General features: G+C 39.1%; 1 protein-coding gene across 1 annotated transcript; it reads left to right on the top strand.

The window, feature by feature from the left end:
* Positions 1–27568, top strand: LOC139742771 (lactadherin-like). The gene is made up of 8 exons (XM_071653289.1): positions 1–169; positions 1439–1516; positions 1896–2225; positions 3068–3408; positions 5342–5498; positions 8567–8775; positions 26227–26376; positions 27425–27568. Exons 1-8 carry the CDS (start codon positions 1–3, stop codon positions 27566–27568), a joined length of 1578 nt encoding a protein of 525 aa, XP_071509390.1.
* The last annotated feature ends 19 nt before the right edge of the window (positions 27569–27587 follow it).

The following is a 27587-nucleotide window of genomic DNA, read 5'->3' on the forward strand; positions in this document are numbered from 1 at the left end:
ATGTGCCCCCACCTCACCAAAGCCCCGTGCCCTTCTGTGCTGTCAGATGATGGTACCGTTATTCAGTACATACCTAAGCCCATAAAGGCAAACGCATACACTCTACCACAACTGCCGCCTGAAATGAATATCCCAAAAGACGTGAAAAGATACGTCTGCACAAAACCAGGTAGGTTCATACATCTAAATTTAAACATACGTAAGAGTCTCTATTGATTGGTGTGGTACAATACCAGTCCTCATTGACGAACTGTGCATTTGTGCATTTGCACATTATCCTTACCCATAGCTTTAATATATCATCAATATGAAGCCGTAGTCACCCTCCTGTTGATAATATTGATATATTCCATAATTTTTTTTTAATATTTTCCTTATATTCCTTGAATTGGATTATAAGGAAAAGTTAGCAATTGATATAATTTCATGAGAATTAAAATTTGAATACACAACTAACCTAAAATAAACTTACAACGTATAAGCTTCCTGTATATGCGCTGCTTATCCGAGTCTGAAAAATCCTAGGTGTTTTCTCTTTTCTTTTCTTTTCTGCGTCAAACAACTTTCTGATATCACGACAAGCTGGTTGAAATGAACACAGGGAAAGCAGAGACTAGTATAAGTTATCACTATTGTTTTAATGAAGAGGAGTATTTACTTTGGCTTACTTTGCATTTTTCTTTGCTTCTCTGATTAATTGTTGTTGATAAAGTTCAGGGAAGGAAATGCCAGACAATTAAGTAAAGAAACTTGAAGTTTAATTTACCATGTAACTCAAAGGCATATGTTTACATATTTATTCCATGTATTCTTTTAGGAAAGCTATGGAAATAATGTTACTCTCCCGATATCAGTAATTTCGTTGTCATTGTTAGTATAAAATACCCGAAATTCCTTCATATAAATATCGCCGCATTTCATCTACTATGTAATCATGTAACCAACCATGAACTGTAACTGTTCACCTGTACCTCGACCGGTGAAAAATATTTTGTCATGCCTTTATAGGCCTACTGATCAGTGATCCAGGTGAAATGATTTTGTGTAAGCCTTTAGTGAAAGCAGACAGACCTCTCCTTTTCCCTTTCTCCTTTCTACTATCCTATCTCTACGCAAGTCACTCTCCTTCCCATTTTTTCTATGTGTATTATGTACGAGGGCTGCACGTAAATCAAGCCATGAACGCTAAACTGTAGCCCTAATGTATTATTCATTGTACGGTTGTATTGCTGATACGTTTTTGCTGTTCATTGTGTAAAGGCAAAGAAGAAAAAAAAATATTTTGTGAACAACTGATGTTTATGTATGGCTCCAACAATGTATGAATATAAACATTTACATGTATGCCCATGTACAATGATAATACAGGAATCAATAAATCAAATCAAATCAAATCAAATTTATCCACCATACTCTCGCATATCTCTCGTTGAAACAGCCTGTCTGTCTGACCCGTGTCTTCACCAGTCCCAGTGTACTGAGACGGACGAGGGTTTCAACTGCACGTGTCGCGATGGTTTGCGAGGTCCACGATGTGAAATAGGTGGGAAACAGAATTTCTGCAGAATACTTGATGTCTTTGTTTTTATGAGATGTCTTCTTCATGTTCTTGTCGCCTTTTCGGTCTCGAAAGATTATTCGATGAGGTAGATTCTATCATCCTGATAGACTAATTTCACCAATATGTTTTTCTTTTCCAATTAAACTCAAGTTTGATTGAAAAGAGATGGGTATGTATTCTACGCTCCATTAGTTTAACTGCAATCATGTATTCGTTTCCATTCGTATAACCTGATAGATACATGGGTGGAGATGTTGCTTTTGTTTAAATGTCTGTGTAGAAATTATATTTTCATTTGAAGGATTTTCTTGGGTTTCATGATCGTTTTTCTCAGCTACTTTCGTCGAAACTGTCAGAATCATTGGAGGAAAGAGCGCTGAAGGGAGAATGGCCTTAGCCCCTCGCTACAGCCCAGACAAATTTAGATTTATACACCAAAATGGGTGGACGGCAAATGCATCTCGTCTGGTCTGCCAGTACCTCGGATTCGGGGGATCTTACGCAACAGTTAATGGGAACCTCTACGGCGAATCGTCACAGGATGCGTACGCCAAAGTGGGTGTGGTCAGTTGCCCAACGAACGCAACAAATATCACTGACTGTTGGATTGGCGAAGAGACGAACTATGACGTAGACGCTACCATAGGTATCTTGTGTTGTTCAGGTGAGACGTTTCACCACATGGAGTATAGGCTAGCATCTGTGTGCCTGTTTGTTTGTTCTTATGTTCCATCTGACAAGGTGGCTGATCGCCCACAGTCAGTACTAGCTGGTCTCCCATGGGGTCCAGTTGTAGCCTATGTACTCTGGGCGAAACACTTAACCGTATTCATTGTACGTAGGCATACATGTAAAAGTGCATGTGCCTTTGTGTATACGTAGTTATGAAAAAAAAGACTACATAGTACAGTATCATACATAAATAAAGACATACCTACGAACGTACATGTTTTATGTTATATACGAACCATATCTATCGATCTATCAGATATATAGATATAGCTATTTATATGATATTTAAGTAGAATAGCTTGTCTCCCATGGGGTCCAGTTGTATATACTCGGACCCCATGAGAGTCAAGCTTAGTATAGCTGAATGTTGACGACTAGCAGTATGACTAGCCATCTTGTCAGATTGTATTTTTCATTATATACATTGTATATATATTTCATAATTCCCCTAATGTGATTTATCACGGGACCTGTAACTATACAAGCTTGCTCTTTCTAGACAGGCCCCATCGTTATTCGTCGCATAATGACCAGAGCCCAACTCTAATGTATACAGACTTTATGTTTATATCGAGACAAAGTATTGTACAATTAGTTTCATCTAATTCATGTCTTGTTCAATTGTGTATTTATTTTTTCCCTGTTCTATTTGTGAAAGAATATGAAAACACATTACAAAATTGAATTTGAAAATATGTATATATCGGTCCTATATGATGAAGTGGAATGACGGTACGCAATGTCACAATTTGATCCTGTAACATATTCCCTCAGCGAGTCCCAGCATGTCTCCTGGTAGTCCTCTTGGTCTCGAAAGTGGCGCCATTCCAGACTCCAGCATCACCGCTTCATCCTATTACTCCGACCCCAGTGTCAGGCATGAACCCCAATACGCTCGTCTCAACGGACCTCAAGAGTGGTGTACCAGCGAGTTAAACACAGATCAGTGGCTGCAGGTGCAGTTCAAGTCGAACTATCTGGTGTCAGGTATCGTCACGCAGGGACGAGTTACAGCTGCTGCTAATGACCACTATGTGACGTCGTATAAAATATCGTCCAGCGTAGACAACTTGGTTTGGACAGAATATATGGATCCTTTCACAGGTAGCGTTAAGGTGAGTTTGATGTCTCTGAAACCAAAGCGTACATAGACAGTGTACATAATCTGAGGATTAATGTGCATCGATCAAAGGCCGCAGAATATATCACGAAAAAAAAAATATTTTGAGTTTTAAAAAAAAGTTCATGAGCATGGATGAATTTCAATGGCTAAATCGTGGTTTATGTTTGATATAATTTTTGATTGATTTGATTTATTTATTTCAACACGGTAAAAAGCCTGCTATCAGCTTTGAAGCTGCTTTTCAGCAAGGCCGTGCATAAGGATTTACAAAACTGAATCAAAAACAAAGGAACAGGCACAATAATAATTTGAAAGAAAAAATGACAAAACTCACAACATAGATAGCATAGAGTGAATAAAACTAGAATTGGAACAAATATAGATACAAATATAAAATGGCTTACACATGGAGAAGGCATTTCGATGACAACAAAATCAAACTGTGACGAAAATGATATGCGTCATCAAAAAAAAATAAATATCACAAAGATTTGTAACAATTGAATGGCAAAAAAAAAATAACATAATATCTGGAAATTTACTTTCTGAATTTGCTTGTGTAAAAAAGCTTAAACTATCAATATTTCGAATATTTTGAGGTAAACTGTTAAATAATTTAGATGCATAATAAAATGGACTTCGCTTTAAACAATTCGTTCTTGGTATGGGTAAAAATACAATTCTATTATTATTGCGTACATTATAATAATATTCTCTTAATGTAATAAGTGAACATAAACTCTGCGGTAATAAATTATGAACGGCTTTATATATTTGAGTTGCTGCGTGCTTTTTTCTTATGTTGCCACTCACTTGCGCGTAGTCTTCACTGTGTGCAAGTATATTATCATGGAGGTGGGAAGTTGTCACCAGCCGTGACGAAATAAATGGAGTATGATGTGAGTGGTGACAGAAGCCACGATATTGCTATTTCATCCAAATCCCATTTGTGGGGAGGGGGGACACTTTTTTTGCACCATGCAAAGGAATACATTAGACGTCACCACTCTGGTTCCCCCCCCCCCCCCATATTTTTTTTTTTCCCTGGAAGTGCGTATAAAGTTGCACTAGAAAGAAATAGGTAGAAACCATAGAAGTATGGTAAGGGTTGTTTTTTTTTTCTTTTTTGCTTGTTAGCTGATGAAACCGAGAGTGGCACCAGAAGTCTGAAGTGCCCCCCCCCCCCCTTTGAAAACGTGGCGCCGGCCATGAATTATCCTAGCTACAATGATAGTCATTATTGGTCAAGCTTACTTGTTTTCACTTCCCCATCGGAACATCGCCAATATTCCAGCAGCATAGTTAAAAAAAAAAAACGGTCAAATTTGTCTTACAGCACCAAATTCGGCACATATATAGACTGACATATCATTTTAAGTAGATTTGGATATTGAGCCCTTTAGGAATTTGACATCTTCTTTCGTTGCCATGGTAACGATTGGGGGGAATCAAATATTTCCAATTATACCATACTAAAATGTAATGGAAGTGAATTCATTCTTAGATTTGGTAATAATGATTCTGAAAGTATCTACTATTTACGATCGTGTGAACAGCATAGTTTTACGCATAATTTCTAAGAGGCATTTTTGTGATAATTTGAACATTGGGTTCGGATGATTTTTTTTAAACAATCGTCTGCATAATGTTCTTGCCCTCAAAGGTGATGAAACTTCTTTCGCTGCCATGGTAACGGGGGGGGGGGGGAATCAAGTATTTCCAATTATACCATGCTAAAATGTAATGGAAGTGACTTAATTCTCAGATTTGGTGATAATGACTCTGAAAGTATCTACTATTTACGATCGTGTGAACAGCATAGTTTTACGTATGATTTCTATTAGGCATTATTGTGATAGTTTGAACATTGGGTCTAGATGATTTTTTTTTTAACAATCGTCTGCATAATGTTCTTGCCCTCAAAGGTTTTCCCGGCTAATTATGATATAACGAGTGAGGTAAGGCACTACTTCAGGAGAGCCATAACAGCAATCTCCATTCGACTCCATCCAAATACCTACAATGGTCGCATATGTCTCAGACTCGAGCTGATCGGGTATGGACCTTTGCAAGATACTATCGGTAAATATACTTGTTTTAAAACATGTAAACATAATACTATCGGGCCACAAATGTTACTAAGTTTCTATTTTTAATGGCCCGAAAACAAAGAACAACAATAGATGACCAAACAAACTCTACTATTGGGTAGAGAAATTTTAGCAGTGAGAAAAGGATACCGGTCTGGCTGAATTCGGCCGTGAAATAACCCTGACAAAAGATACGTACATTCATCAAACACTGAGCATCTTCGAAATGACACAAATATACCAAATCGACGTATACATTAACAACCTATCGAGCCACCAAACCGTATAATTTCTTAAAATGTGCCCGAAAACTATTTCTGGTAGCCTGGGATACAGGGTCCCCGCTAATATCCAGCCTTAAAGATACATGGATGTATTATAGTGTAATACGTATTCTTGATGAACATATACATTAATAGATGGATTGGCACTCAGACACTTAAAAAAATGAAATAAGTATGCTGAGGAAATGTACGATGATTAAATAGATTGTTGTCTGATAGTATACAGTGCTGTCAATTACCTAAATTTGTTGTACATATTAGTTATTCGTTCACTGATAGCATAGGTTTTCCCGGCCAATTTCGCACTTGTGTCAGTCCATTTGAAAGAAGGTTCATTCAATTTATCAGCAGCACCTCTTAAAACCCATTGAGGACGAGTCCCGAGTATACTCGGGCAGGTGTCTATGGGAAATGCGTGTTGTAGCAAAATCAAACCGTCCTCAACGGGTTAACGTACAGTCTGTCATTCAAAATTGCAACTTGTACGTGCTTTCAACATTGTTCAATTTAGCATTTCGATCAATGAAATTCGCACATGAGGCTTTCAAATTCGCAAAAAGGGCATTCAAATTGTCTGGTACTCTACGTTCATTCAAATTCGCCACCACTTGCCGAAAAGGGTACGTGAGTCATTCAATTTCGCGAATAGGCAGTCAATTAAATTCCGAACTGTTTTATTCAAATTAACGTCATGTTATTTCTTTTATGCATATAGGTGAGAACATTTAAACGTGTGCGTTTCTACGTGACTTTTTGTTTCATCCACGCAGTGTTAAGCAGTGAAAGTATCACTTTTTGACCTGATATTACTCGAAGTAAAGCGCTCAAGGTCCAGATATTTTAGTTGTGACCACACGCACTATCTTCGGACTGGGAAACTCAATAAGCATGAAGTTGGAAAAAAACAAACAGATGTGGCTTAAATTGCCAAATTCTCCAAAATAAATTCGAAAATATTAAGTGTATTACCATGCTTACAAAATAATAACTATGTTGTATAAAATGAAGAAAGAACCAAAGCATAAACATGCGTGCTAAATTGCCTGCAAAAGATGCTAAATTGGATGCCCAAAAACGAATTCGAATGAACGTGTTCACGTGATCATAATCATTCTGAATTGAATGAACGAATACCGAAATGGTGCTTGTTCTACATATTTTAATTGAAAAAAAAATCAAATTAGAATGAGGTAAAAGATAATTTGAATGCTCCAAAATGAATTTAAATGAAGAAATCATAAAACTGAAATACCGAATATGTCATCTACGCTAAATTTTGTTACATTGAATGCAGCAATAAGGAATTGGATTGACAAAGATGCGAAATTGGCCGGGAGAACCTATATATAATTAATTTGAAGTGTGCCATTACTTGTCATGACCTGCATTGTGTCCAGAATAAGACCATGGTCCTGGTATACAAGTATACCAACATGTACGTATACCAGCTGTATACTGTGTATATTGATTTTGACAGAACCGCATCTTTGAGTTTCGCGTGTTGTGTGTATGATTTGTGTTGTGCATGTAGGCCTACAGGGAAACCAGCCCAGTTAATGAACGGAGAAGGCACGCACACACACACACACACACACACTGACATACAAATGAAGACCTGAATATAAGAACACCACAAGTCCAATTTTTGGCCAAATTCAGTTTGACATGGGAAATTATAGCTTTGAGGGAATATGCATGCACTCATCTTGTGTATAAATGATAAATCCTAATTACCCCCGGAAGTGTCTGAAATGAATGAGTTAAATCTTATATGAATGTAAGAATGAAGGACTTGGGTCATTCTTACATTCATATTATAGCGCCCTCTCTCATCCTTCTCTCATCTCTATAGCAGAATATCATGTATATGATTCAAAGAACGACCCAAGTCCATCACACAAAATGGCCTCTCCACAATTAATGTAAATGTTAATTGTCATAATAATATATTATGTTCTAATTTGTATATACAATGTTGCCTTCCCATCACAGTTAAATGGAATATTATTGGACAAGTAAAAAAGATATGAAGTTTTTTAAGTTTACTCGAAATGGTCTTCCATGGACTTGGGTCATTCTTATATTCAGATACTCAAATGTCTATTTCTGACACGACTGTATTGCAAATATCCTAGGAGGTACAAGATATGGTTCACTGTACTAGGACATCTATTGTAGTCTCCTAAGTGTAAAATATGTGGGCAAACAGAAGAGACAGCTGGCACACACACTTACACTCCGACAATCACACACACACACACACACACACACACGCACACACACACACACACACATACACATACGCACACAAACACTCACACACACACATACGCACACACACACACACATACGCACACACACACACACACGCACGCACACACACACACACATACAAATTTACACTCAACCACACACACACACACACACACATACACAATATCTTAACTTGCAAACAATTTCTCTAATTGCCTTTTTGAAGACAAAATTGATTTGAAATACAACACACTGTATTTGTACGGCATTTTATATGCTCTGGAGCAAACGTTAGCTAACATGCATCCATATATGGCATGCAGGTGTGTTTTGAAAAGTGTGTTTTGAAAAGTGAGTCTCTGTGTGTCACGCTGTTTGTGATATCAATGTAGGCTATGTGTACGCATTTTAATATGACGCGAAGGTTCGATTTTGTATAAACCAACTTAATAGTGCCGGCATTAGAACCATGTTGTTTTATGAATGAGCACTATTGTCTTGTCACAATTGTTTCTAATTTTAGCCGACATCGATCACCATAGCGAGCTCTGTCCACTCGATCGGGGACTCCCTCTTGGTGTCGGAGATGGTCGGATTCCCGATTCTAGCATGTCGTCTTCGTCCTTCATTCATTTTGTTCATCAGGCGCGGTATGGCAGGCTAGACAGACAACCGAACGGTGACGGCGCATCATGGGTACCACGTGTAGATGATCAAGACAGGTGGTTGAAAGTAAGCATTAATTGGTTAAAATGCCTATTCATTGACTTTTTACCAATTTTGTCATAAATCAAGACAAGAAGTTATACTGAATAGATTTTTTAACATATTTTTTGTCTAACATTAGACAAAAATTGTTCTAGAAAGGCTGCAAAATGGGTCGATTTCCCCTCACTCAGGGCCTCGGAATTCCTGTATAATGCAGCCACTTACTTGATGACGTCATGTGCTGAAGGATGCATTCAACTGGCGTAAACGCGTCGGCTGTTTGCATATGAGTGCGTACATTTTCAGTCACGGTGAACGAAGTTCAAGCGATCTGATACTTTTATTGACGCAAAATGGCCCAAGACGATTTCAACTTTATGCTATGATTAAATCTGTTGATAATATTATTGATGCACTTACTAAAAAGGAGCACATAATTGGAGTTTTTATGGACCTTAGTAAAGCGTTTGACACTATTGATCATGATATTTTACTTGAAAAATTACATAACTATGGTGTGAGAGGGATTACTCTGTCGTGGTTCAGAAGTTATCTAAGTCATCGAAAACAATATGTTGCATTTAAATCCACTCACTCAACATATTCTAACGTGTCATGCGGTGTCCCTCAGGGATCTATCCTTGGGCCCCTACTCTTTTTGATTTATGTTAATGATATTATCAACTCCTCTCCTCGTTTAAATTTCATCTTATTTGCAGACGACACCAATGTTTTTTATTCCCACAAGGACATTGTAACACTGGTTGATACATTAAATACGGAATTAAGCAACATCTCGAAATGGTTTAGAAGTAATAAGCTTTCATTGAATATTGATAAGACATGTTTTATACACTTTCATACGTTGCAATCCCAACCCACCCATCCTCAAAGTATTTTTATTGATGATATAAACATTGCTGAGAAACATTCAACCAAGTTCCTAGGAGTAACCCTAGATAGCAATCTAACTTGGAATACTCATGTGCAGAATATTACAACAGCAATATCTAAAGCAACTGGTGTTTTAAGAAGAATAAAATATTTAATTAATGATCACACTTTAATTATGTTATATAACACTTTATTTTTACCATATGTAATGTACTGTAATATTGTATGGGGCAACAGTAGCAAAACAAAATTGAACACAATTTTTCTTCTCCAGAAAAAGGCTCTTCGTATATGCACACATTCATTTTTTTTGGCTCACACTGATCCCATATTTTATCGCCTAAAAACTTTGAAGGCCCATGATATACATCTATACCTAACTGCCATATTTATGTATAAACACACTCAAAATTTATTACCATTTTTTCATAATACCCTAGTAACCAATAATATTCACTCATACCCTACCCGTCGTTCCCGTGATTTTCACTTAAGTAATCCGAAGCTTTTACTTGCTCAAAAGTCGATTAGACATCAAGGTCCGGATACATGGAACACTCTTCCTGAGGAGTTGAAACAGTGTGCCTCCTTGTTTTCATTTAAAGCAAACTTAAAGAAGTACATTTTATTACAGTATACTTCAAATATGAACTAAAAACAAATAATATATACAACTAATGTTGGTCTCCTGATAGCAACAGCGCATATCGTCCCCTCTTTCAGTAAACCAATTTCATTATTCTAAATTCCAGCCTATCTGCCATTGTGCACCCTCAAGCACCTGCACACACATTCACCACCACCACCATCACACACCAGAGTTTATTTTCCCCTGCTACCTTCGCAGCAGAATTAATATTGTTACGAATTTAGTACGTCCTTATCTTTTCCTCGGGCCGGCCATCTTTTCAAACAATGCTTATAATGGCGGCCCTCTGCATAATCGTTTCTTAACTATAAATGTTATTCTTATCACTGCTGCATAGACATGCATACTGTATATTAAATTTCTTTCATATTGTTGTTTATGCAAGTCAAAAGACTGTGTTAAATTTATTTTACATAATATTTCCTACATGTTCATGATTATGTACTTATATGTATCGTGGTTTATGCAAGTCAAACGACTCTGCGTTGAATTTTCTTTGTATATTTCCTGCATCTTCATGATTATGTAACTTATGTATATTGATTTGCAGAAAATAAAGTATCAAACAAACAAACTTCAGTGTTGAAGTCGATGAAGATAAAGACAAGGGTGATCTAGAAACCAGGGGTGATGACAACGGCAAATAATATTATAATGGAGATTTGGAGGAGTTAAGGGATGCGAAAGACGGTGTGCTCGCGGCGGAAGTAGGCGGTGGTGCCGCAGCCCGGCTATTTAAAGCCGGGGTTGAGGCCGGCGAGATGGTACAGCTAGACAAACGGGCGATTATGTAGGGCCTACTTTCGTATATCCATGTATATACATCTCAAGAGAACTTACCGCGAGAACTTACCGCGGGCGCTGAAATTCATTGTGCAACAATCGTATAAGGCTGAAATTAAAAGTTGGTTATTGCATGAGAAATGTGTGGGTGTGGATGTGTGGGTGTCTGTCTGTCTGTCTGTTTGTAGTCTTGTACTATCTAGAAACTGCATTTCTTCTCCGACAACTTCATTCAACTGGCGTTTTGTTTTTCTCTCAGTCCTCATTCTCGCATAACATTTGATTTGATATTGATTTTTCTTGATTTATTTCTGCTTAATTCCGTTGCATCAGATATGATTCTAAGCAAGTCATTTATGATGAACAGTTTATTGACACATCGTTTTTAGTACAAAATAAAACAAATACAAACAGCTTAGGGAACTTAAACAGAAGGGTCTCCAAAATATAGACAGCTAACTTTTCATATTTTGCATGCAACGTGTAAGTACGTCGCAATCGCTAGGAAGAACGACTTGTTTTGAAGGAAAATTGAGCGACGACATGAAAGTCACACGGATATCGACGCTCTGTGGAGCATTTTCATGATTTTCCTTTTTTCAGAAAAATATCAAAAAATGAGTGATTTTTCCTTCGTTATACCGTTCACGCCCTACGACAATTTGGAAAAGTGACAGCAAAACCACTTCTACCAAAAGAAACATGGAACTTATTGAAAGACCTAAACATTGCTAAGTTCACGAAAAGAGGATGCAGGGCCGGGATACATAAGCAACGACCTATCTGTCCAATTTTGACTAGAAGAACGGCCATGTTTGCTCCTACACGAACGTCCTATCCTGCAAACCTTGTCACCATAGCAACCACAGTGACAAAGGGAAACTCAAACGAACAAAAGCAGCGAAAAAATCTGCCAGCCGTGCTGTTGTGTAACCCCCGGTCTTTGAACAATAAGCTAGATGAGCTCAGTGTGGTGCTAGAAAACAACGCTATAGACGTAGCTGCAATCAGTGAAACCTGGTTTTCACCTGACATGCCAACTGATCTGATTACCGTTCCTGGCTATGACATGTTTTCCCGACCGAGGGCAGATCGCCGTGGCGGAGGTGTCGCTTTGTTTGCCAAACAATGCCTCAATGCAAAGGTGGTTGATTGTGTCAACGTTCCCGATGAAGTTGAAGGATTATGGGTCACACTCCGTCCCCTTCGACTTCCGCGAAGAACTTCGAATATCACAGTTGGAGTATTCTACTACCCCCCAAACAGCCCCAATGCCGCCACCCTAGTTGCACACATCAATACCACAATCGACAGCCTCCTTACAATTCAGCCCAACACGGGAGTGATCATTCTTGGTGACTTAGATAGACTGGATTTGCAAGAAATTGTCTCAAACTCATTTGTGCAAATCGTGAAACAGCCTACACGTGACAACGCAATCCTTGACAAAATCATCACCAACATCTCGGATATGTATGACAACCCTCAAATTATTTCACCAATCGGCCTGAGCGATCACCGCTGTGTGATAATCAAACCTCACAACCACGTTCCGATTGGAAACACAACACGAAAACGAGTAGTACGCCCGATGCCAGACAGTAAGATAAGGGAATGCGGGTCATGGATTCTGAGCCATGATTGGTCAGAAGTTTACACCGCCGACGATGTATCTAAAAAATGCACTGCCCTCTACGACACGCTCCACCAAACACTCCACAGGTTTTTCCCCTCCCGCACAGTCAAAATGCATCAAGGGGATAAAGCCTGGATTACTCCTCGCATCAAGCACCTCATTGCCAAAAGACAAAGAGCATTCTCAGACAATAAGCGATGCCTTTGGGCTCAGCTGCGAAACAAAGTCAAAAGAGAAATCAGAGCTGCAAAAGAACATCACTACGTCGATAGCGTTCGACAGCTGAAAAAGGAAAACCCAAGTAAGTGGTTCCAACAAATTCGGGTGATGTCGGGAAAAAATCCGTCACTGACAAACATCAGCGTTGATAACATCGATGCGACTGACCACGAGGAAATCGCAAACGCTATCAATGATCACTTCATCTCCATTGCAGACGACATGGAGCCCCTTGACAACAGTGCGTTGATGACGTACCTCCCGTCTCTCCCCATTCGCACTATTCAACCATGGGAGGTATTCAATGAACTGAAGAAAATCAAAACAAAGAAAGCAAGCGGCCCAGGTGAAATCCCATCAAGATTCATCAGCCTATTTGCTTTAGAACTTAGCCAGCCCCTCACAGATGTCATTAATGCATCATTCGCACAAGCAACGGTCCCCATGCCGTGGAAGCAGGCGAATGTGACTCCTGTGCCAAAGTCATCACCAGCCACCATCCACAATCTCCGCCCCGTGGCCCTCACAAACCACTTCGCGAAAATCGCAGAACACTTCATCGCTAAGGACGTACTACGCTCTATGATCAGTCGATTAGACCTAGCCCAGTACGGGAACCTAAAAGGAGCCTCAACTTCACATCACCTTGTCGACGTTATGCATATGCTCCACAGCCATGCAGATAAACCCGCCACAGCATCGACGATACTCATGACTGACTTTTCGAAGGCCTTCGATCGTGTAGACCACACGACAGTTATCGCCAAACTGCTGGACATGAATGTGCATCACGGATACGTGGAATGGATAGCAGACTTCCTGTCGTGTCGTCGTCAAAGGGTGAAATACAAAGGAAAGATGTCTCAGTGGCGTGAGACCATAGCCGGTGTACCGCAAGGAACCAAATTGGGCCCTGTTCTATTCATGGCCCTTGTCAACGATGCTGCAGCCGACATCGACGAAAACGACAACCTCGGCAGACATGTCCGACGTTTCAAGTATGTGGATGACCTCACCCTAGTAGAAACACGTGCAGCAAACGCCGAATCGCACCTCTCTTCAGCACTCCAAACATTGCAAGAGTGGTCTGCAACAAATCTGATGCGACTTAACCCCCAAAAATGTGTCACCATGGATGTGTGCTTTGGAAGGAGCAGCTTTGAGCCAAACACCCTCATGTTAGACGATGTGACGCTGCGCAATAGCAAGACAGTCAAACTCCTCGGAGTCTTCATACAAGCCGATCTTAAGTGGGATACTCATGTGGAGTACATGGTGAAAAGAGCAAATAGCCGTTTGTATGTCCTACGCACGCTGAAGCATCACGGTATCCCTGTCTGTGATCTCGTTACGGTATACGCCACTTATGTGAGACCAGTGTTGGAGTACGCCGTGCCAGTGTGGTCGAGTGTTCTCACAGAGCGGCAACGCCAGGTGATCGAGCAAATCCAAAAGAGAGCATGTCGCATCATTCTTGGGAACACATATACCCGATATTCTGAATCGTTGTCAAAGTGTACCCTGTCATCCTTGGCCGACCGCAGACAGCAGCTATGTACGACTTTTGCCAATTCATTGCAACGCCCAACATCCAAACTGCATCATCATCTGCCACCCATCAAAACTCATGATCACAACACTAGGAGCGGCACCCAACGCTCAGAGCCCCGGTGTAGAACAAGTAGATTCAGAAACAGTCCGATACCACACTTTACACGCATTTTGAATTCAGCAAGAGTTTTCTATGCGTAAGATTATACATGTATATGTTATGTCATGGATTTCACAGGAGGGCTTCCCATACCACCAATATTGATTAACCTTTTTGGTTATTTAGTGATTTGAGGTTATTTAGGGTATAATAATGCTTTGATTTTATATATTTTCCCCCTTTTTCCCGTCTTTTCCCTCTTTTCTTTTTTCTTTCTTTCTCGCTTTTGGTTCTTCCTTTTTGATCACGGCAAATCTTTTGTATGACTACAATTACAGTGAATTCTGTTTATCAGTTTTGTATGATTGTATTTTGTGTTTGTTTAAAAGAATATGTTGTATCCTATATGAATTCGACGATATCATGGGATATTGAAGGAGAATAGAGGTCAATACTTTTTTATGTATATTGTGCTTTTTTGTGTAACTGATAGATATAATGATATACACGGGTTAAGACATCATTTTGTACACATGCAATAGTGGTATCCTCGGTTTTTTATTATTTCACACTTTCGGGTCCTTGTCACTGATTCTGATAATGGCTTGTGTATCTTTTGAAATATTTAAAGTTATAAGATATCTATGATAATGTATACAATATACAAAATATTTTTATTGTTATATATATATATGTGTGTGTAAGTATTAGAAGAATTACCATATTGAATGATATCGAATGATTTTAATTTGATATGAACATTGAGTTATTTATAGAGAGAGAGAGGGAGGGAGTGAGAGGGAGATGAGAGGAGAGGGAGAGATGGAGAAAAGGAGGGAAATATAGACACAGTGAAACATACCTAGGAAAGAGGGATAGGGAGGGAGTGAGGGAGAAAGACAGAAAGAGAGAGAGAGAGAGAGAGAAATGGGAAGTAAGATAACAAAAAAGATTGATATTTTTTTTGCAATCTGAAATGTATATGATGATATTGTGCAATATTAATCTCGCGATTCTTTTTTCAACTGTAATATTCGATATTTTATAGAATAAGTCGTACACGTCATTTGAGTTTGTTATGGATATTTATGTGTGTAGTTAATCTGTTTGTGCATGTATTCCTCTTTTGAGCTTTTTTATGTATTATTTTATATCATTTGCTGTAAACCATCACAATTCGGCCTTTGGCCGCGACGATGTTGATATCAATAAGCCATTTCAATTCAAAAAAGTCTCAATCCAGTTATCACAATAACCCACAAAAAATGGTATCAACTTGTAGAAAATTTTATTCTTTCATATGACATCAAATTTGTTGAAATTTGATGTTTCTATCAAATTCTATCTTTCAAATAACAAATTCAGTAAATATGGCGGCCATCTTGGACGCCATCTTGGATTTGGAGGCTTTCTCAACAATTTTTTTTGAGGTAGACCAGTGGAATTTTGTTTGTTACAATAAAAACTTGAAAATAAGCATGGTCTACTTAGTTTGTAGAGAGAGTGGAACTCACTCGTTAAGTAAGCGAGTTTTGGGGGTTTGGCCCTCCGGTTATTAGGATTATTAGGATTAGATCCAGTATTAGGAGTATAAATATTAGGGTCACGGGAAGTGTCTTGGGTAATTGCCCGGGGGTTAACTAGCCTAGACACTCTCTTTCAAGGAGATCTTCCCGGAGGACAGCAATCTATAGCAAAGCAATATGGTCCAAGGATGATTAGGTTGAGACTGTTGAAAATCACCATTTTAAACGCTGTCACAGATCATTCTGGCGACATTCTTGACTCACACGGAACATTCGTGTTGCATTCTAAGTGCATTCTAAGTGTGTTCTAATTTATCGGGCTGCATTCTGTTTGAATTCGTCAACATTCAAAGTATATTTGGTAGCCATTCCGGGAACGTTCTGACCGCATTCGAAATGAGTTTGTACTGCATGCGAGGCGCTTTCCGACCATCAGACTTCGTGCAGCAATCGAACCGCGATCGTGCGGCATTCGAAGTGCTTTCTAAAGATTCTGACCGCATTCTAACAGTATTCTGAATATTCCTACAGCGTTCCAAGTACATTCGAGCAGCATTCGAGAGCTGATTCATTCGGAATGTGCAAGAATGATTCGAGAAGGGTTCGAAGTGCATTCCAATTGTTCGAACAGCATTCCCTACACTTTGATCAAACTTTTAGAATTTGAATTTTTCTCCCGAATGTGGCCCGAATTTGGAAAATCTTTAATTCCGGCTGATTCTGCTTGGTTCGTGCTGTTTCCGAATAAGTAGTGTGACGGGGGTATTATTGGTTTGATTTACTGGGGGTATTATTTTGCTGCTGAATTGTAACTATAACACAAGTACTATCAATGATATTGATTTAAAAAAAAGTTTTATAAAGAAATTTTACAGGCATGCGAACAAATACGATATTTGAAAGATATCAACTGTGAAAACAGTGGGTCAACTGATGTATTAAACCAAATTGTTTGGCATAACAAACTCATATTGTTTGACAAGCATTCGCTGTTTTATAAAGATTGGTATGAATGTGGCATACTCCATTTTTGGAGATTTAAGTAACAGTAAATGGTTTCTGGTCTTTGGAATACATTATGTAGGAAATTAATTTCAAAAGAAGAAATGTACGGCAATTTTTGATTATGCAACATTAAAAAAAAGCAATATCATTGGATCAATGTATGGATTAATATGATAAATAAGGAAATGTTAGATAGTTATATCAGAAAAGAAAATGTATTGTGTATTCCAAATTTGTGTGTTAAAAAAAAAGAAATAATTTCATCATGGGTCTAAGCAGCAAGGCAAAGTATAATTTGATACCTTCAAAAAATTTGTTTAATAACCAATACATGTTCCATGTATTGGGAGAACAAGTTTAATTTCCAAGCTGACTGGGCCAGTGTACTCAGATATAATTTTGAATACAGAAAAGAAAACAAATTACAAGAATTTAATTTGAAACTACGTTATAATTTATTGTCAGTGAGAAGAAATCTATTCAAATGGGGTTTAAGTTATGATGACTTGTGCCCGACATGCCCGAACTGCAACGTAAGAGATTACATTGTTCATGCCTGCAACGTAAGGAGTTTGTTACAAGATGTACAATGTATACCATGCATCAGTAACATTATTATCAACGTTAACATTCAATGTTGAAAATACAGTGCAAGAGTCAGTATAGTTTGTTTTTGACAATAGCATTTTGGAGTATTTATAAGCTTATTTGAAACGGAATGAAGCCAGTAATGATAAAAGAAGCTGTTCTTTAAAGTATGTGTATATGAGAGAAATTAGAACGAGAATAGAAATACAAAAATGTTATATGAAACATAGAATAACACTAAGGAAAAATGTACAATTAACAGCATGAAATGCAGTGTGCTTATACACTGCTATAGGTTTATACGCATCACGCATTGGAGCTTTTCAACATCAACTGTAGGCCTAGATGGCTGTGTGTAACCACCACAATCTATTTGCAAGCTAGACATACGTTCCCTGGATGCCCAGGTCAGTTCCTGTCTGGAAAGTCACGTGACGTCCGGTTTGTTTATGCTAATGAAGCAATTATGAATAATTACTGTATGCCAGCCAATCATTTTACAGTTACTTAATGTATGCAATATTTTGTAACCAGTCAATCAAAATGGTTTTGCCTTTGTGGCCATTTGGAGCTTGCCAGTTAGTTTGCAGACCCCAAAATTTAGGCAGTCCTGCTGTAATCTCCATGGAGTGGACACCCTGTTAAGTCTCAATTTTTATTTCGGTAACCTAAAAGGGGGAAATTTGGTGATTTTTGGAAATCCTTGGTGACAAAATTTTAGCCTGGTAACCAAATCAATATTTGATGGTTTTTAGTAATTTTTTGGCGATTGTAAGACCAATGGAAAAAAGTAACAGTAAATAAAAAGTAATTTTCCCCAAAATTCTTCCCAAACTACATTGCAATTTCCTTTAGAAACATTTTGATATGCGTCTTTCACTCAAAACACTCACATACGCACAATATTATCCATACACATTTGAACACGTTTGCATTTAGTGTGTGCCACTACGACGTGTGGATATCGATGCAATAAATTGCACCGAGACTCGCGCAATTCAATCAGGCAGCATTTGATACAGTTTCACTGACATGATTGATCATTGGTCAGTTTGTGTTTCTCTTGAAATCGAAGCCTGAACTACATTTTTCCAAATTTCGTGTTTTTGTTTGTTTGTTTGGTTGGTTGGTTGGTTGGTTGGGTTTTTTTTTTTTTTTTTTTTGATGATCTTTGGTGATTTTTCACGTTCCTTTTGGTGATTTTGTTCAGTTCGGACGTGGCAACACTGGTTGAACTGAGAGTCAAAACATTTGTGCATTCGTGAGTGTGAGTGAATTTTGAAGTCCAGTGCTCAATATCATATTTACTTTTTGGTTACAGCTTTCATCCGTCATCACTCACTAATATGATAGTTCATACACTGAAACGCTAAACCAACCAATCATCTCCACAGCGTGCTAACGTATACTCAATATGGGAATTTGCCCTCTCTCGGGAAACTCAGGATCTTTGGTGCTAGTAACAGCCAGCACCCATAGTCAGACACATGCCCACATACGGTGCAGTGGTCGTCCTCTAATTTCCACGTGTTAACGTAAGGGAATTTGGTCTTCATCGCAAAACCTCTCCGCGAGAAATAAGCATCGACAGTAAATTGTCATCACCGGGAGCTCGAGTGTCCGGATGTTAGCGGTGCCATGTGTGCATGTTTTCTTCTTTGTGATTGACCGGAGTGTTTATATGCAAAGTTAATGGCGAAACCCGGAAGAAGAAAAATACCCACTAATATTGCCCCGCTGGAAACTGGTAGTTTCCCGACTAATCACTACAATTGCCCGGCAAAACTACCTTTCAATAGGTAATAATCATATAATATTCTCAGTACATAGTATTATGCTATATGATATAATACATCTGTATAATGTTATATATTCTATACATGTAGTCACACACGAGCGCGTGTATGTGCATATAGTTGATCATGTCTTCTCTCATCCAAGCATTTCAGAGAGTTTTCGTAGATGGATAATAGTGATTGGCAGATGTCTTCTGGTTTATTTCTTTTTATGAAATAGTAATCTACAACTACACTTGTACACATAACTTCAATTTTTGCCTCTTTACACACCAAAGTTACACACTTGACAGTAAAATGACCATACATGTGATGATGACATAAACATATGATATAACGGTGGATCTATCTTTACGGGGAAATCCAGTCTAAATATAAGTCTGATAAAAAAGGGTAAAATCTTACAAGTTCAAAAAAAAATTGACTGAAATCGGATGAAAAATGAAGAGGTTGTGAAATTTTGAAGTTTTGCTAATTTCAGCAAAACAGTTCTTATACAGTGGATATGAATATGTAAATAAGTGAGCTGAACATGTCATAACCTCACAATATTCCATCGATCCTGTACAAAAGAGAATGACGAAAATTCAATATTTCTGTCATTGAAGTCTGAAACATGACGTTAGTCCTGGTTGAATATCTTCAGAATAGTAATCAAATAATATATACGAGGATTGGAGCCTCTGGCATAATTGCGTTTGAATGAAAAACTGGAAAGTACAAAGTCTTATGTACAGATTATATGGCAAGTTGCGAAGGTACGACACACTCACTTTGTCATTTGCATATTCATATTGACTGTTCAAGAACTGTTTTCCGAAAAATTAGTGAAAGTCACGACTTCCTTATTTTTCATCCGATTTCAGTCAAATTTGTACCGTTGAACTCCTAAGAATTTACTCTTTTTTTATGAGACTAACTTCTATATCTAGACTGGATTTTCCCTTTAAGAGAGATATTATATAGATGCTCCTAATTACTTTATTAAAGGATACACGCTTACCTGATGGAGACAATTATTGTGTCTCCTTAACGTTTTACGGAATATTGGATATAATGAGCTATAATATATTCTATTCAATCGCATGATTTATTTCTGACATTGCATATCTTTACAATGAATCCCTACAGTTGGATCCCTGAGTTATGTACATATAATTATATAAATTGTGCATGCTCTATCATGCACTATTATACAAATAGGGCTTGATCTATGATACATATTCATGGTGGCTTGTAGAACGACTTTATACTAAATTATCCCAAGTGCTGTTTTGTTTCACCGAGGCCGCAGGCCGAGGTGAATAGAACTGCACGAGTGATAATTTAGTATTTTGAGTTCTATAGTCCAGTACTTGCGCATCAATAGAATATGCACTTAATGTTTTAGTGAATAGACCTATCGATCTACATGCATTTTCCGTAGGTATAGACCTAGACAGAAAGATCCGTCTGTCCGGAGGAGTCTTTTATATTTTTGAAGGAGGGGATCCCTGAAGCCAGACGCAGTCTCCGCGGAACATTCCCCGACGACCAGATACAGACCGATATTTCGGTCAAGTATAGACCCTATTATATTCCACATACTAAGAATCTTGCTATAGGATTGGTCAAGAGCTGATCACGTGATAAAGCGTAGTTTTGCCCATCACGTCACCTGAGAAGAACTAGGTCACTTGATACTACACAGTGCAACGCACTTTCCCCGAAGAAAAATTCACTAAGAATGGAAATCATGGACAAATTATATATGTCTGTAAAGGTTGAATTATGATGAACAAGATTAAATTACTTAGAAGTCAAAAAATGTCATGAGGAGACAGAAATCCGCAATTTTCTCACTCCATTCAGACCCTAATGTGAGACTAGCGGATCGCCAGTCGACTTGGGAGAAAAAAGAGCAGAATAGGATGACGTCACATCGGAGACAATTTTTATCACAGCCGGCCAGCCGGCCATCACGTAGACAAACTCGCATTCATTTTCCCGCACATGTTGCATATTCACCTCGTTTGCATCTCATAGTTTTATCGACAGATGCACCATTTGATTTTTCATTCAGAGTTTGACTCATCTTGGAGACTGTTTGGAAACGTAGCTGTGCGTGTGATCGTGAGACTGCACTGAAGACGTGAAGTGGAACAGCAAACAAGATAAATCAATTCAATGAATTCTCAAATCTTGTTTGCTGTTCCAGTTCAAGTCTTCAGTGCAGTCTCACAATCACACGCACAGCTACCGTATCGCTAACTATACACAGCCCTGTCGCTATACGAAAGTATACATTTGTGTACAGCGACAGGGCTGTATAGTTACCGTATCGCTAGACTATAGATAAACTAGATCTAGAGGGTCTAGATTTCTAGTGACTGCTACCCCGGAGCCGCGTAGCGTAGGCATCGGGTGGGCTGGGTAGGCCTACGTGTAGACCTATTCACTATTCTGGATACGGACCCCTAATCTCCGGTTTTGCCCTATAAAATATTGTTTCAAAGGATTAGAATGTCAGCCGACTGTAAGTATGAGCAAAGAGCCATGCCTAGGCATATCCATAACGGTGCCGGTGGCGGTGCTGATCTATATTTCTCTACGACAGTACTACTACTAGTCCGTGGGCCCCAGACTGCAGACTGTGTCTCCTCCGGTTCTTTACTCTCCCTCGTCTAGCTGGGGGGAGGGAGAGTAACGAACCGGAGGAGACACAATCTGGCCGGCCCGCGACAGTACGTCTACGTTATGTTGGAGCTTGTTCGGATATTTCTCATGCTTTTTAACATTATCATTCTTTTAAAACAATTTTGCTGTCATCTTTTCCTGCATATAAGGCTACCATATTTTTTCAAGAATGATAAACATTATCCTAGTTGATAAGTGACTGCGTAGGCTGAGTGATGGCATATATAGGCAATGAAATTTATGGCAGCTGGTTCTTGTCAGGCATAATTCAGATTTTGGTGAGGGTTTTAGATCATTTTTCATCTTTCATCTGACATTGATTTTGTGCTCTCACATGGCACATTTGTGGAATTTTCATGAGATATTTTTTTTCAACATTCGTCTTTCACAAACGGGTTCTGTTTTTCTAATACTCACTAGAATTAGTAAATCTATAAGTATAAACTACTGTATTCGGAAAAACTTCCCTATGGCCCAGCCACAAATATTGATAGTTGTTAGCGAAGTATCTTGATCGAATAGAAAATGACACGGGAAGGACAATTTAGTAAGCAAATAATCATCGACTACTAGGGTGATGGGGCGAACTATCGTTCGCCAAGGCGGCTTGGGCCCACTATCTTGCCTGAGCCGCTGGGCTCCTTGCTGGCCGGCCGCCGCCGCGCCGGCTGCTGTGGCTCTGGCTCATGCTGGTAGGGTCGCGGCATTCCACCCACATCTCCCTGATCGTCGTCAACTTCTAGCTCATTTTCTTCTTCTCCAATCTCTCCGACCTCTCCATCATCATCATCATCGCTGTCGTAACAATCACTGTCACTCTCTTCACTAGATTCAATGTCCAAGTTCAGTAACTCGACTTCCTCGTCTACTCCGTCCGACATTTTGATAACAAAACCAGACCTGATACAGGGATTGTGTGCACATGTGTGATACAGCTGAAAGCCGGCAAGAGAATGGTCTCCGATGTGACGTCACAGATATTAAGCTCAGCTGTGATCAATTTCCCAACTGCTGATCAGCGGGCTAATAATTACCTGGACAAAAATCAATATTACCGAAGGGCGTGAGCATATTTTGAAGAAAAAAGGTGCGTTTCACTTTGGACTATCATTTAACTAGGTCACTTGATAGTACACAGTGCAACGCACTTTCACTTTAGTGCCGCGCGGTGCGCGCAGCAAATTCATTGTTTTGTCATCTACGCGCACACGTAGCCTAAGCCCTAAGGACACCTAAAGACAGCTAAAACGGTTTCAGATGTGGAATAAAATGGGAATTTCTAGGACCCTAGATGTGGAATATAAAGCAAATAATCAACTTTTAGTTTCAGGCAATGAGACAAACTATCACTTCCTCGGCGATCTGAATGTGCACGCGATCTTTCCTCAGCTGCGCTTCGGAAAGATAGCTACATCCACATCGCCTGGGAAGTGATATTTTGTCCCATCACCTTCACCAACGTTGATTATTTGCTTCCTGGATCTAGGCTCGGCCTACTGACTTCGTACAAACTATCACTTCCTCGACGATCTGAATGTGCACGCGATCTTTCCTCGGCTGCGCTTCGGAAAGATAGCTACATCCACATCGCCTGGGAAGTGATATTTTGTCCCATCACCTTCACCAACGTTGATTATTTGCTTCCTAGATCTAGACTCGGCCTACTAATTTCGTGCACGCATATAGTAAGGAAATAATCAACGTTGGTGAAGGTGATGGGACAAACTATCACTTCCGAGACGATCTGGATGTATACGCATTCAGATTATTTGCTTTATATTCCACATCTAGACTCTATATTCCCGTTTGAAATCATTTTAAATGTCGGGAACAGAACGGGGTGGGAGGGGGGACGTGGATCAAGTTAGACTAGAATCTAAGTCCAAAAACATTAAAACTGCAGATCTAACGTCATGTCTAGCGAGAGTAGGAGAGTCTAGACCTAGCTGTATCCTTAGGGCTACGTTCACTTACCGATCATGTTGTTGCCAAAAACTTAAACATTCTGAAACACGAGCAAGGCAACTACTACAGTAGATTACGTACACGCACGGTGGTTATACGGTAAACATACGAGTCAACTTTTAGACGTAGGCTGGCACCGCGGCATCGTTTCACTGACGCTAAAAGTGCGTTGCACTGTGGTCTATCACTTGATCCAGGTCAAATGATAGACCACAGTGCAATGCACTTTTATTTCGCGCGTACTAAAAAATATCACGTGTTAGGACTGTGTGGACTAAGAGATCAGCGAAACAAAAATGACTATCACCATAGAGTGTAACGAACTTTTCTTCTCAGGTGATGTGATGGGCAAAACTACGTTTTATCACGTGATCAGCTCTTGACCAATGGTACAGCAAGATTCTTAGTATGTGGGATATAATATCGTATAACGATAATCTTGAACAGCCGCGTAAATGCGTATTGCTGAGCAGACTTGCGTAAACTGCGGACTTTCTGCGTCCTGTGCTCTATGCGCATGCGTCATTATGCCGAAAGGTTTCGTCTGGTCCCGTAATATCCTTTTGCAAAGGCAGTCGCAATGGACTCCATAAAACGAACATTGGACTCGAGTCCGTTGCACTGCCTCTGTGTGTGTGTGTGTGTGTGTGCTGAAATTAATAGCGAGCTGCCTTTAAAAAAAAAAAAAAAAAAAGCTAGTCCCTAAACGTCCCCCCGCTGCGAAGACAATCATAGGCACCCTATGTAAGCTTTTCGTTACGGCGCAAGACCGATTTTTTTTTTCACGATCACTTGATGCAATCCAACCAATCACAGCGCATATCATACCCGTATACCTATTCACAATATATGTACAATATCTATGCCCTAATGCCCTTGCATGCGTGTTTGTGTGTGTGTGTGTGTGTGTGTGTGTGATTATGTTCATAAACATGTAAGAAATGCTCGCTTATTCATTCATTCTCTATTCGCTCTGTTTCCAAGACGTCTGTCTTCCAGATTTAATTTTAAAAGGATATACAAGAGCTCATATCATTATCCCTAACATAATCATATAGAATTTATGAGGAAAAAAGCACATTAGTTTTCATATGCAAAGGGGAATTCTGACGTGTGTTCTATGTGAATTTCCCCTGATCAGTCAGAAAGAAACATTTTGGAAAGATATTTTGAGAAATTACAGCATGTACAATGACGTCTCAATTATCATTTTCCAATTCTTTCCAATTACTTATAGACGTTATATAGTTTCATTCCAAAAGAAGTTCATTCTTCTGAGAGGATACACATACACAGGCAATGTCATTCTGTTTTTTTTTTTTTTTGCAAGTTCCTCGGCGGTTCGATCAATCTACACAAATGAGATAACATCTGTCTCCTCTGAGTAATAAACGTACAATACCTAACAGCCATGATTAACTTCTTGCGTAGAATTGTCGACAACAACAATTTCATCAATTTGAACGATTACGCAGTATACTAGCTGCATGCTATAAAGATTAGAACTATAGCACTGACTGTCGGGCGGAAGCTCGGTGGTCTAGTGGGTAAGACGCCTGTCCAGTGATTAGGAGTTCGTAGGTCCGAATCCTCCTCGAGTATGTATGCCCATGATTTCCTTTGACATGAATACCAATAAAACATTGATTAATTCAATGTTAATTTACGCCGATGCAGGGCAATTTGTCATTTAGCCAATATCCTTTACCTATAGAGTCACGAATTACTTAACTTCCAAGCGTCTAGCCTTTTCATTTATTCATATGTACAGTAACAATATATCCAACCTAAACATTCATAATCATTCTCATTATGATTATAATAAGAAATGTCGCAATGTCCGTCAACAATCACATCATTCAAATGGGGGTAAAACTACTTTCATACAGGCTTTGAAATAATATTTCCTCAGTGAACAAATCTAAGATTGAAAAAAAAAAACAGTAATCCTTTCCATATCATGGTACGCTCTGGTAATGAGTAAGACGTAGCATGTACTCTTGGTCAATTTCAAATTATTCTCACATTATTGAACCTGTGTTGCATTTCTGTTGTGTTTGTATTTTTTGCAAACAATTGTATATTAGATTGACCTCGGTGAAGTGTTCATGGTCACAGGTGTTATAACTCAAGGCAGAACAAGCTTTGAACAGTGGGCGACATCCATTCACATCTCCACGTCCTTGAATGATATCGACTGGATTTTTGCAATCGACCCGCTGTCCAATGGACCCAAGGTAAGAATAATGTTCAGACTTGCACAATGATTGATGCCTTTTTATTACTTTTACTCCCATCATGCTCAAAATTACTTGAACGATGATCAACTATGATACTACGGCAGCTCTCAAACTACAGAACACCGAGAAATGTATATATATAAGTATATATATATATATATATATATATATGCTGTTTCTTCACTGAGAATGATATAGTATACAAATGATGCACAGGATAGAGCCACGAAACAATCCTGTGCATCATTTGTTTTATAAAATGGGTCGAAAATTCGAAAACTAACAGCATTTTTCAGCGTTTTTCACGTACCTTTGTGGGTCAAGACGTCCGAAGATGTTCGTCCCAAACATTTACGCACGTCGCACTCGGAAATCCCGCACATACAGTATAAGTATAATGGGGGGTTGGGTTTCCGGACACTTAAGTTCCCGCATGAAAACTTACTTATTTTACATAGAATATGCACCCTTTACCTTAAAGACTTGATATCGACTCCTCATAAAGGCCTACTAGACAACATACTCTGAAAACGGCGTGAGAATTAACCTGCTAAATCGTTGGATTTGCCCTTAAAGTGACTCCATGTACGCGTCCGGTCCCACAACGCTTGGTCTACTGTACTGTACAAAGTGTACGTATAGTCGAGTATACGTACGCCACACATGTTATGCACAAGGGAAGAAAGGCCGGCCGGCCGGCAGCCCGAACTAGAAGTTGTTTACAGGATTGACAGCGCGTATGCATGCAATTCAAAGGAGCCGCCGCGCGCACAGACGATCGGCAATAGGATTTAACACGCAGTGCAATGGGACTGAGTAACCAAAGCACATGTGACTAATTTCAACGCTTCCTATTGGCTACATTCTTTAACCCATTTTATAATTGCCTTTACAACTGCAGTGAGAATAAATTTCGCATTGACTTTGTAAAATTTGGTTAACAACATTTTGTTTTCTTCGAAGCACACATGTCAAAACTTTCTCAATAATATCAGATGTTTTTTTTTTTTTTTGCTCGTGTGTGTGTGTGACATTGATATCCCAGGTGTACCCAGCCAATTATGACAGAGATACTCACGTGACTTCGTTACTACCTAACCCATTGAGGGCGCGTTACGTCAGGATCCATCCAATCACGTTCATGAACCATGCATCGATGAGAGTCGAAGTTCTGGGGCGAGTTATCTGAGGGCTTCTTAATGATCCCT

This window comes from Diadema antillarum, unplaced genomic scaffold (genome assembly GCF_040938485.1).
Source record: "Diadema antillarum isolate AM-2024a unplaced genomic scaffold, OU_Dant_1.0 seq00001019_RagTag, whole genome shotgun sequence".
Classification (NCBI taxonomy): Eukaryota; Metazoa; Echinodermata; class Echinoidea; order Diadematoida; family Diadematidae; genus Diadema; species Diadema antillarum.